Here is an 11,526-nt window from a genome sequence, read left to right as displayed (position 1 = left end):
AAATGGCCAACATATGGATTGTCTTTTATATCTAATCTCTAAAATGTAGATAATTAGAAATAAATTTAAATGCAAATATTATCGTCTGTCTCATTGAATGTAAGCCAGGAAGCATATATAATTGTTTTATATTCAATTAAAAAAAAAACAAAAAATGTCAATTCCTTATTGGGTGAATAAGCATTTTGACGCCTTTATAGCTCTTCCATTGCCAGTGCAGTCGATGTGGATCTGTAGTACTTGGAGATGACAAATATCTTCCATTCAAATTACTAAAATGAGAAGCAGAAAAATGTGTCAATAATAAAAGTAAAGTTGTTAGGCTGCTTTATTTAAATTTACCATCCATAACGTGTTATACTTTCAAAGAACCACCAGCCACCATGATATCGGACTGCTATATTATCATTAGTGGAATTGTCATTATCCATGTCATATGTGGAAAACTTGTGACCCAAATGGTCGACAAGTTTATTGGCAACATTGCCTGTCATTTTACCCAATTTCTTGAGTTTGTACATCTCCATCTCATTGCCAATTTGAAAATTCTCGTAATGCGCATAAAAGATTTCATCATTAAAGTCCTTTAGCTGGATATATAATTCATGCGGCTTATAGTTGGTCATCATATACAATTTTTGCAGTCCAATAAAATGTTCTCCGGTTACATCGCCGAATCCGTCTCGATATTCATCCCAATTTTTATAAAAGTCCACAGCACCATCGATGCGTTGTTGAATTAAAATCCAACCAGATCCAGCCGTATCCCCATCGCAGTAAACGGAGAATGGTTCGGCACCTACATATTTAAGGGTATGCAAGCCTGAAGTAAAACCAAGGGAATCGCAATTCGTTGATATCTCAACTTCCTCATCCTTTTTGCTATTCGTTGATTTATCAACTTCCTCATCCTTTTTGCTATTCGTTGATTTATCAACTTCCTCATCCTTTTTGCTATTCGTTGATTTATCAACTTCCTCATCCGTTTTGCTATTCGTTGATTTATCAACTTCCTCATCCTTTTTGCTGTTCGTTGATTTATCAACTTCCTCATCCTTTTTGCTATTGGTGTCATTGGGGTTATTGGTATCATTGGGGATATTGGGGTTATTGGTGTCATTGGGGTTATTGGTGTTATTGGGGTCATCGGTGCCATTGGGGTTATTGGTATCATTGGGGTCATTGGTGCCATTGGTGTCATTGGTGGGAATGATTTTGATTTTTTTCGTGGGATCGAAGTGTTGGCATTCTTTCTTTGAAGTCTCCGCAATTTTGTGGCAAAATTTAAGTGCTTCTTCGCTACTTTTCAATTGCCTTTCTTTTAGTTCAATTGTATTTTGCAACTCTTTGATTAATGCCAATTTGCCTTGCAATTCAATTATTTGAAATTTAAATTCAATTAGTTTTTTGTTCAGTTCCAAACCTTTTGTCTGGCAGTGTTCCAATTCATCCTCCAAACTTTCCGAGCCCTATAAGATTTTGATTATTAAGCTCAATCCCATAAGCTTGATGCACATTGTAATCGTTGTTTAATTACCACTTTTTCATCCGCAGTTCCCAATGAGAGAAACGCAATGCCGAAGATTAGGACCACGTTCGTTGCCAGCATTTCACTTGAAAGTAGATTTGATTGTTCATTTTAGCTTTTGCTGGGTAAATGTTAATTCACTTATTACAGACTGTAGCTGGAACTAAAGATAAAGAAACTATTATATAAACAAGTCGGATACTCTACTTTAGGCTGTAATGAAATTTAAAGCCAACTCCCTTTATAATCTAATAATTTCACTTCTCCTCCTGAAATATCTTCAAAAAAATATTTTAAAAAATGTAAAAATGTATACATTTATAGCTAAAATTGAAACCTGCATAGAGTATTAAATATACGAACCTATTTAGTTAGGAAATTCATGATTTTAACAAGCGATAATAATTTGATAATTAAATTATAATCTATGAAGATATATTTTTTTCTATATTCAAACCTTTTTAAGAGCTCAACAACCAGTCCCGAAATAAGTACATTTTAATTAATGCTAAAAAAGTTGATAAGCAACAATCCCATTCATCGGACATTGACCTTATTTCAGCTCTGGTTGATATTAAAATCAACGAGATATTTATTGTAAACAATGTATGCTAAAGAAAATAATAAACCTAAATATTTCTTAACAGAATTTTATATAATTAATAGACATTTTCAGTGGAATTACATAATATTAAAACAGTTTAATCGTGTGCTTTTTTTTTTGTATACAGAGATGAAACGAAAATAAAATACAAAATAAAAATATTACCGATTGCCCTTGCCATATTGTATAATTATATTAAATTCTACATAGCATAAATAATGAAAAATTTGATATTCTTTTAGATTTTTGGTTCAGTGTTATACATAGAAAATAGAAAATTTAGACAAATGCAGAAATTCATATGTTTAGTAGATGCACAAAATTGATGTATTTTAAATGTAGCATTTATTTAAATATTTTTTTTCGTGAATATGTGTGTGTATGTAATTGTATTTATTATGAAATGTATAACTCGACAGCATTCACTCGTGATTTTTCATTTACGTTTCGTTAATTCGCTATAAGAATAAGAAATTCATAAAATATAAAACAATCAGATGTCAAACTTAACGACACAATTTGTAAAGAGTTCGTCCGGTATTTTTTATAATCGCTGTCTAAGTTGTCCTTTAGTTGCTCACTCCACCAGTTGAAGTCTGTTCGCCACTAATCGATGTCGCTGGCGGCTGCTGTTGCTGTGGCGGTGGTGCAAAGACATGCGCCATTTGGGGTGGCATTGGCGTTGGCTGCGTGGGGAATAGACCGCCCATCGATGGCTGCACTTGGGGATAGGAAGGCACCGTTTGGGCAGCGGCACCTGCAGCCGGATACGATAAGGTGGCTGGTGCCGACATGTAGATCTGTTGCTGCTGCTGTTGGGGCAGCGAGGCCATGGAGAACATCGGCACTGCGGGTGGCGGTAGCGTGGCCGTTGTTGCCTGTGGAAACGGTAATTGGGCAGCGGGAATGCCGCCTAGAGCCGCTTGATGGAGTTGCTGCTGCTGTTGTTGTTGTTGTTGCTGGGTTGTTGCATTCGGATCAAAGACGCCGGGTATGTAGATGTTTGCTGGTGGGGCCACAGCTTGAGGAGGCAGCACAGGTGGCTGTGCAGCGGCAGGAGGCAGCACAGGTTGTGGAACTGCTACAGGGGGCAACACAGGCTGAACTGGAGCTGCAGGCTGTGGCGGTTGCACTGGCTGTGGTGGCAACGCTGGTGTTTCTACTGCTTCCGTGGGCGGTGTGTCTGTAATGGCGGCTTGCGTTTCGAGTGCTGAGCTTAAGGCATCTGTTGTTGCGTCATCGGGATTGAAATAGGTCTTGAATATGCTCTGCGCTGGTGGTTCAATGGTTGGTGGTCGCACGTCCGCCCCGAAAGTGTTGGCCAGCGGTGGTATATAAGGCAATGTTGGTGCCACAACGGCTGCGCTTGTAGCCGCCGTTGCAGCCACCAAAGGCACTGCCTGGGGAGGCGCCACTGCTGCAGTTGCTGGCGTGGCAACCGCTGGCGTTGCTGTCGCCGGCACTGGTTGAATGGGAATGCGATGCAAGTAGCCAAAGCCAATACCACATCCCAGAGCACCTTCGCCACCCCAGGCAGTGTTTGGTTTGATGGTGACCTCACGACACGCATCATCGTCCAGATTGTAGACATACATCTTCAGCGGTTGCTGTTCGTGCGTCTCGATGAGCGTAAAGAGATCATCGTTCTCATGGCGTATGGCATCGGCACCAATCACATAATCGCTGTAGGCACGCAACCCAGCCAGCTCTGCCGGCGAGTTGGGGTGTACCTCGAGGATGTGCCACACATTCTCGTTGGCGCCCTCAAACGAACAGAAGCGTATGCTGACGCCCAGCAGTCCTTGACCGCCCCAATTGTTGCAGGGCGTCAGTGTGAGTTCACGTATGGTTTGTGTCTTGCTTGAATAGACGGTGACACGAACCGGTTTATCGACATTCTGGCGCAGCAGCTCCTTCAGCATATCGTTGTCCTGGTCGAGCCGGGTGCCGGCGATGGCTACGATAAAGTCAAAGAACGCCTCCAGTCCGGCCTTCTGGCCAGGCGAATTGTCTTGCACCTTGAGTACGTGGTAGCCTAAATTGATAATTGTAGAAATTATTGTATTTACTTTTGCCTCGACGTCAGTCTGTTTACGTATATGTGTGTGTATTTGTATGCGTGTGTGCATATGATTGGCTCTCATCATAGACAACTGCACAAATCGTTTACGTGGTTGTATTTACTTCCGTTGCTTGCTTACCTTCGGTGCCACCACCGGGTACGTGAACGCTGTGACCTGAGCCCATTGTTTTTTTTTATAGCTAATTATTTTAAATTTGCTGACAACGCCACAGCCAACAAAATATTGTTTGATTCTATTGCGGCACCAAAAGAGAATTCCGTTCTTCGTGGCACAAATTTCAGTGCTCTCGGTCTCAGTTTGTCTCCCTCGCACTAGAGATGCATTAACAAACGATAGCACTATCGATTCACAAGTTTTTGTGCAATCTCTATGGCAGTGTAACCAGGTGGCAGTTGTATATTATGGTATATAACATCTGTTAAAATGTATATTTTAGTGCTAGTGGTCACACCTCGACAATTATTAAGACAGGATTCAAAAATAGACGAATTTATATTACTCATTGGTTTTAAGTTTTCTTTACGTGTATTTCATTGAATTTAATGTAATGGGTTTGTGTTTTAATGTCGTTAATGCCTTCCAAACAATCACAAAGATTAATAAATAAGAATTTATTGCTCTCCAACTATTTACTTCATGGCTGCTGCAACTTGCCATTGTTGTTGATACTTGGCCACAGCTTCGCGATGTTTCAGCATATCCTTTTCCCTGCAGTACACAAAAATTGATGAAAATAAATATTTTAAAATAATACACTTGCCAAGAAGACAACTTACATGTTCTCCAACGTATCAGTGGAACTTTTCAGCTCCTTGGAGATGTATTCAATACGCTTGCCCACATTTTGACGGGAGTCTTCCAGTTCTTGTTTCACCAAAACAGGGCCAAACAATTTGTACACTTTGTTATCAGGACCAAGTAAATTTAATTCATCCATAACACACTTGTTTTCATTCAACTGACTCTCCAGAAGAGCACGTTGCTTCACTACTTTAACACAAGCTGCAAATGAAAAAAGTTGTTCATATTTTGTATCCATAATTTGTTGTTTCATTTTGTGCTTACATTTCTGCAGGGTTTGATATGACTCAACTTCACCTTGCATTTTTTTGTACAAAGCCGCGCTGTTTTTGTCCATTTTGTTTGTTTTCTATGCAAATGTATTTAGAATTTTCCAAGTTTTAGAAACAGTTGCCGGCCTGCAAAATATTTTGTAAAATAAAATTAAATGGATTTTCATTTCGTTAGTGTGTGTGAATGTGTGTGTAAATGGGCAAGGTGTTAAATAGGCAGCAGATCTAATGTATTTTGCGATTATAAAACTATACATCAGTTATTAATCTCCTTATTAGTGGATTTACCTTACTTGATTTACAAATTATTTTATTTGTAAACTTAAAAAATGCACTGAATAATTCCTATTTTGCAGTGGAACTGAAACTGTTAACAGCTGCTACAACATTGCACGCTTTTCTGTTAATGCATAGAGTTGCCGTATACAACAGTTAACAGCAACAGCTGGCACCAAATTTTGCAATATTTATAAAATGTATGTGCAGAGTGAATTAAAATATAAATAATTAAGTAAATAGTAGAGCATAAGCTAGGTTGTCGTAATTAAGTTGACATTAATAAAGCAACCAAGCAATTCATTTATATTAAGCAGTGTGACCATTTTGAAATTGTATACAATTTTGGTACTACAGTGTTGAATAACTGATTGAGGGTGTGTAATTACGCGGATGGCTGAACTACACTGTACGACTTTGAAAGGACAACTAAAAAAAAAATTGAAATTGCTGACAATCATTTGTTTAATAATAAATGGTTTTATTTTTATAAATAGGATAGTAGCGATTTAATTGTTATAAAGTCATCATTGATTAGGAGAATGAGGAATTATAAGTGGCAGCAGCACATGTCATGCAGTCGTCCCGTGCTGTGACGCCCATAATAACATCAGTAACGCTGCAACAAAGCAAAAGGTTTCGCGCCGAAAAGAAAAACGGCAAAAACACGCAGCAAAATTACGAAGAAAAAAACAAACAAAACATCATTCGTTTATGCACCGGTGCAAATGTGAAAAATGTGTTAACAACAAATAAATGCAACGTTTGTAGTTCATATGCTGAAATTGCAGCAACGCTACGAGCCAGACGGGTGAAGTAGTGTGCGTTTGCGTGAGCGTGTGTGTAAGTGCGAGTTGTGTGTGTGTGTAAGCAAGCGGCGCGTTTGAGGTGTAACTGCCCTCCCCCACCTCTACAACTCCATCCCCCACCTGCTGCACAATGGCACCAACAAAAAAACGTGAAAAGGAAAACAACAACAGTGGAGATGCTGCTGCTGTGGCCATCAATGGATTGGCGGCAAGTGCAGCAGATACAACTGCCACACACGAAGCGTTGGCAGCGCCAACAGCCACAACAACATCGGGAACAGCAACTGCTGCTGCAGTAACCCAGGAAACGCATCCAAAACTTAATGGACACCAACAAGAGCAGGAACTCTTTCTACAGGCCTTTGAAAGTGAGTGACTGAAGTGCGAAGCAAATGCAAATTAAATTCATTAATATGAATACTATAAATTCCCATCTAGAGCCCACACAGATCTATCGCTATCTTCGCAATCGCCACGAGACAAATGTGAGTTACATTTTCCCCATTCAAAGTGCATATTGTTATATATTCTGTTCTTCTTAGCCCATCTTTCTGAATCGCACACTCAGCTATATGAAAGAGCGCATGTCGCGCAACAACAAGAAACGCGCCAATTTCAAAATCGACACCATACTGGACACCATCACCCAAAAGTCTGAGGCTGTAACCCAAAACTACCTGCACGTCATTTACGATTCGCTGCACGAGAAACTCAAACCGGAAAGCGACACCGATCTGCTATTGCGTCCACGCCAGGATCTCGATCAGGAGCCGGAACAGGAGTTGCTATGTCAAGCCGGTGAATCAGTGTGTGTGGAGACCACCTTATATAAGATAACGCGCAGCAAGCGCAAGGATAGCACACTCGATTTTCAAGAGTTGTTGAGCAAAAGCTGTCAAATTGTCTACAATCCCAAGGAGGGCATTGGTGAGCATTCGACCATCAGCATACCGTTGCAGACGATGCGACCGATGGGCGAGCAACACACGCTCTACAAGCTACTCTTCCGCATCAAGATGCAGCCACAATCATGCAACGATGAGAATGCAGGTGAGCAGGCTACCAGTCAAAAAAAGATCAAATGCATATTCAAAGCAGACAATTTCGATTGCTAGTCAGAGTTCGCTTTTAAGACAAAGACTTTTTCTAGAAAAAATTGTTTAATTAGCTTCAATTTACTCAAGCATTTACTACTTTATTTGCATAAAGTATTCTAAGTATTAAATATTAAGTATAGAAGAACCTACTAAGCTGCCCCATAATAATTCTGATGGTGAAGCTTATTGCGTTTAAAATCTGACAAAAGTCTTCGAGACAGTTTTGGAATTTTTCTTTGGTCCTCGTATTTTAACAAAATTTTTTGTTTTGTTTTGCAGCCACGCCTCCAAACAAGCGCTCGCGCTCCAGCGAAAAGCTCTATGGATCCGAGTTGATATTGTATGAGAAGTCAAGTGGTTTCATCACCGAGGGCGAATACGAGGCCATGCTGCAGCCATTGAATTCGTCGAGCATCAAATCGTTCTCACCAAAGAAATGCACCTGGGAGACCATGCCCGACAGCTACATTCCACTTTCGCTGACCTACGATGTCTATCAGCAGAGTCCCATGCTCAAATTCCATTTGACACTCTCCAATGAGCAATTGCCCGACATTATTGCAGCGCCCGAGTTACAGCGTTATGTACAGCATCTTGATGTGGATGGCGAACTCAGTCACATCAATAACAACAACAATCTTAACAACAATAATAACAATAACAACAATCATTGTAACAGTGGCTTGAAGAATGGCAGCAACAATATCAGCAGCATTTGCAAGGCAACGCCGGAGCACATACAAATCGTCTATAACTTTATGTACAGTAACAATACGCGCCAACAAACCGAGTACACACAGGAACTCAACTGTCCCTGGTGCGGCTTGGACTGCCTGCGTTTGTATGCGCTGCTCAAGCATCTGAAACTCTGCCATGCGCGCTTCAACTTTACGTACCAGCCAGCGGGCAGCGGTGCACGCATCGATGTCACCATCAATGACGCCTATGATGGCTCGTATGCCGGTTCGCCATATGATCTGGCTGGACCGTCGGGCTCATCGTTTGCCCGCACTTGCGGTCCGGTGAGACGCACCTCGGTCACCAGCCTAATGGTTTGTCGGCCAAGGCGACAGAAGACCTGCCTAGATGAATTCCTCGAGCTGGATGAGGATGACATCAGTAATCAACGTTCTTATATAACAGGACACAACAGGTGAGCCAGGTGAAAAATAGGAAGAATTCTAATTAACTTTTACTAAAATTAAACTTTAAACGGAGTTAAGACACAAGCCATAGCCTGTATTTATCTAAGACATGCATTTACAATTTTCGTTGCTTGCAGATTGTATCACCACACGGAAACTTGCCTGCCAGTGCATCCCAAGGAGCTGGACATTGACTCGGAAGGGGAGAGCGATCCGCTTTGGCTGCGCCAAAAGACCATACAAATGATCGACGAATTCTCCGACGTCAACGAGGGCGAAAAGGAGCTAATGAAGTTGTGGAATTTGCATGTGATGCGCCACGGATTCGTCGGCGACTGCCAGCTGCCGTTGGCCTGCGAAATGTTTCTGGATGCCAAAGGTGTCGAGATTGTGCGCAAGAATCTCTATCGCAACTTCATACTACACATGTGCTCCCTCTTCGACTACGGATTGATTGCAGCCGACACAGTGTACAAGACGGTGCAAAAGCTGCAAGGACTACTCAGCAAATACGCTGCCGGCCAGGAGCTGATGCAGCGACAGCGTGAGGCACAGCTCAAGTTCTGGCTGGACGTGGGTATGCACAAAAAAGCAGGACGATCTGAAGCATCTGAAGTCACCGCAGAAACCAGCAACCAGCTGCAGCAATGATGCAGCAACTACCTCATCGGGCAGCGGCAGCGGCAACGCAGCCAATGCCATGCAACCGCCTAAACGCATGCCGGCTAATCTGAAGCGGGCCAATGCTGCGGCCACTGCCACCTCACTAGATGGCCAGGATGCGAACAGTGCTGGCAACAGCAGCAAGAATGTGGCCAAGAAGAGCGCCACCGATCAGCCAGTTAGCAATTTGGCCAGCACACGCGAGCGACGTTCCGAACAGGGCCAGAAACGTTCTGCCAACGGTGGACGACTCAGTGCACCCGAAAGCAGAACTGCCACAAGCTCACTGTCCAAGCGGAAGCTCAGTCCGAAAGGTAAGTAAGGGGCTAAATTCAATTGCAATCATTTATCATGCTTGCATCGACTGCATCAAAACATTTCTTCTCCGTCATCTGAACCATAGCATCAAATGTGTTGTCATTCATCTCAAAAAAGATCATTGGTAATAGGTTCGAGTTATAGATAGTTCCCTAACCCACTCTTAATTTAATTTGGTCAGCGACTTAATTTTCTAGCTTTGATGTATTGAAATACATTTTCCACATAATTCTCGATCATTTCATAAATTAATTTTCAATATAGTTTATTTACAATTACCTAAAGTAATTCTGATTATTTCATACAAATATTATATTCTTTTTTTTATTATTTGTGATTATTTTCATTAATTAATATAGCTTTGATCTATATTTAATATATTTTAAGACCTCATTTATTTCATTTCCATTTGCATTTGAATTCTGCACTCATATTTTCGAGATCACTCTGCGCCATCGCCATCGTCATATCCACAAAAGCGGTTCTCATTGATATAACCAAGAATAATCGATTCACAAGTGATGAAAAAAATAATCGTCAAATTTTATTCCAAATTCTTATTTATCAAAATTATTATGATGATGGCAAAATGCCCCAATGTGTGTATTTTTTCTCTCTCTTTCGTTTGTTTCGGATTTGCATTTGTACTCTACTGTTGTACTGTTGTCCTTCTTTGGCTAACACAGAAACAGAAACAGAAATGGCTGATGTGGAGCAGCTGGAAGCAATGGCTATGGCCACTGTGGATTTGCCAGTTGTTGTTGCTGCTGCCAGTGACAATCAAAATCACAATGAGAATGGTGTTAACGATGTTCGAGATGATGATCTTGATGTTGAAGGGGATGATGATGATGATGAAGTTACAGGGAGTTCAGCTGCCCCAATTAATGATAATTGAACCTAGAAATTTTAATGCACATTCATTTCACCAACTCTTTTACACTTTCTTTCACACACACATGCACATCCATAGACACTGCTATGATCAGCAAACGGCAGCGCTACAGCGATGGCAGCGCCAGCAATGTGGGATCAGCAGCGAGCAGCGGTTCGACGACGACGACGCGTAACAAAAGCAATAACCATACACTGCCAGCAAATAGCAACAACAAGCGACGCGCCTCCTTGCAGCGCAGCAGATCGAACAGCAGTGCCGCCGGCAGCGCTGCACATGGGCTGCGCACGCGCCTGTCTGTGCCTGTTACAAAGTACGAGAGGCGCTGACGCAAGCGGCGCTGCTGTCGTTGCTGCTGCTGAGAACAAAGAATACTACGACGGACGAAAAACAAGAAGGATCAGAAAAAGGATGACGTACGTTTCGTTAGATTTTACAGTTTGGTTTTGTCACCTTTATCGATATCAGGTTTAGACAAAAAAAATATTGTCTAGCAATTTTATATAAATTTTTATTATTAATTATTATGTTGAGTTTATCTTATGCACTTTACTTTATTTTTATGTTGGACATTTGTAAAGTCTTCGAAGTATCTACTAAGATTTCCACAAAACCCATTTCTCTAAAGAACACACCATAACAACAAAAATTATAATAATACGATTGCATTAATATTAATTTTAATGATTAACTTTACATAATTATCACGTATCATATAAATGCCAGTTACTTAAATATTGCATTGCTTTTGGCAAACAAATTATTCAACATTTTGTAATAAATCACTCCGTGCGATTGAGGAAATTCTGTATGTGAACATCAAATTGTAATTAGCACTATAATATATCGATACATATATTTCGAAAATTGAGAAAGCAAGAATTTGCCTAGGTATTAAAGAAAAACCACAACAAATCAATTTTAGGAACTGCTGAATAAAATTTTGCATATATATTTTTACAATGCACTCAATTTGTTTAAATTAGTGGGTGGTGACATATTCGGATAACGAATAAATAGTAATTATACAGACC

The 11,526-nt window shown here is 40.7% G+C and overlaps 4 protein-coding genes across 5 annotated transcripts; 1 reads left to right on the top strand and 3 right to left on the bottom strand.

Annotated features, from left to right (window-relative positions):
* Positions 1-78: 78 nt before the first annotated feature.
* Positions 79-1,659, bottom strand: LOC133841819 (ryncolin-2-like). Its single transcript, XM_062274577.1, has 3 exons — positions 1,538-1,659; positions 343-1,469; positions 79-272 (listed from the first exon to the last, which is right to left on the bottom strand). The coding sequence occupies exons 1-3, from the start codon at positions 1,607-1,609 to the stop codon at positions 158-160; spliced, it is 1,314 nt and encodes a 437-aa protein (XP_062130561.1). The 5' UTR covers positions 1,610-1,659; the 3' UTR covers positions 79-157.
* Positions 1,660-2,454: 795 nt separating this feature from the next.
* Positions 2,455-4,526, bottom strand: LOC133841817 (Golgi reassembly-stacking protein 2). The gene is made up of 2 exons (XM_062274574.1): positions 4,334-4,526; positions 2,455-4,167 (listed from the first exon to the last, which is right to left on the bottom strand). The coding sequence occupies exons 1-2, from the start codon at positions 4,377-4,379 to the stop codon at positions 2,702-2,704; spliced, it is 1,512 nt and encodes a 503-aa protein (XP_062130558.1). The 5' UTR covers positions 4,380-4,526; the 3' UTR covers positions 2,455-2,701.
* Positions 4,527-4,705: 179 nt separating this feature from the next.
* Positions 4,706-5,731, bottom strand: LOC133841845 (probable prefoldin subunit 6). 2 transcript variants are annotated; one of them, XM_062274619.1, is made up of 4 exons: positions 5,578-5,731; positions 5,282-5,415; positions 4,993-5,218; positions 4,706-4,924 (listed from the first exon to the last, which is right to left on the bottom strand). In XM_062274619.1, the coding sequence occupies exons 2-4, from the start codon at positions 5,352-5,354 to the stop codon at positions 4,846-4,848; spliced, it is 378 nt and encodes a 125-aa protein (XP_062130603.1). In that variant the 5' UTR covers positions 5,355-5,415; positions 5,578-5,731; the 3' UTR covers positions 4,706-4,845. The 2 variants fall into 2 exon arrangements, with proteins under 2 accessions (XP_062130603.1, XP_062130604.1); XM_062274620.1 differs by having other exon boundaries at positions 5,583-5,688.
* A 333-nt stretch (positions 5,732-6,064) lies between these two features.
* LOC133841808 (polycomb protein Su(z)12) lies at positions 6,065-11,444 on the top strand. Its single transcript, XM_062274559.1, is given in 7 exon segments — positions 6,065-6,742; positions 6,813-6,859; positions 6,917-7,424; positions 7,751-8,624; positions 8,754-9,201; positions 9,203-9,593; positions 10,571-11,444. Coding segments are annotated over 7 exon segments (2,757 nt in total). The 5' UTR covers positions 6,065-6,504; the 3' UTR covers positions 10,822-11,444.
* The last annotated feature ends 82 nt before the right edge of the window (positions 11,445-11,526 follow it).

The sequence above is a fragment of the Drosophila sulfurigaster genome, chromosome 3 (assembly GCF_023558435.1).
Source record: "Drosophila sulfurigaster albostrigata strain 15112-1811.04 chromosome 3, ASM2355843v2, whole genome shotgun sequence".
NCBI classification, from domain to species: domain Eukaryota; kingdom Metazoa; phylum Arthropoda; class Insecta; order Diptera; family Drosophilidae; genus Drosophila; species Drosophila sulfurigaster.
Note: the sequence above shows the minus strand (reverse complement) of the source record. Positions and strands in the feature narration are given on the sequence as shown.

Bases quoted from the DNA above. Each gene is read 5' to 3' on its own strand.
- LOC133841819 (XM_062274577.1), bottom strand. From the start codon at position 1,609: ATGCTGGCAACGAACGTGGTCCTAATCTTCGGCATTGCGTTTCTCTCA. The intron at 1,470-1,537 runs GTAATTAAACAA...AAAATCTTATAG, and splicing joins GAACTGCGGATGAAAAAGTG to GGCTCGGAAAGTTTGGAGGA. The intron at 273-342 runs GTAAATTTAAAT...TTCTCATTTTAG, and splicing joins AGTATAACACGTTATGGATG to TAATTTGAATGGAAGATATT.
- LOC133841817 (XM_062274574.1), bottom strand. From the start codon at position 4,379: ATGGGCTCAGGTCACAGCGTTCACGTACCCGGTGGTGGCACCGAAG. The intron at 4,168-4,333 runs GTAAGCAAGCAA...TTATCAATTTAG, and splicing joins ACCCGGTGGTGGCACCGAAG to GCTACCACGTACTCAAGGTG.
- LOC133841845 (XM_062274619.1), bottom strand. From the start codon at position 5,354: ATGGACAAAAACAGCGCGGCTTTGTACAAAAAAATGCAAGGTGAAGTT. The intron at 5,219-5,281 runs GTAAGCACAAAA...TTTCATTTGCAG, and splicing joins ATATCAAACCCTGCAGAAAT to CTTGTGTTAAAGTAGTGAAG. The intron at 4,925-4,992 runs GTAAGTTGTCTT...TGTGTACTGCAG, and splicing joins ACTGATACGTTGGAGAACAT to GGAAAAGGATATGCTGAAAC.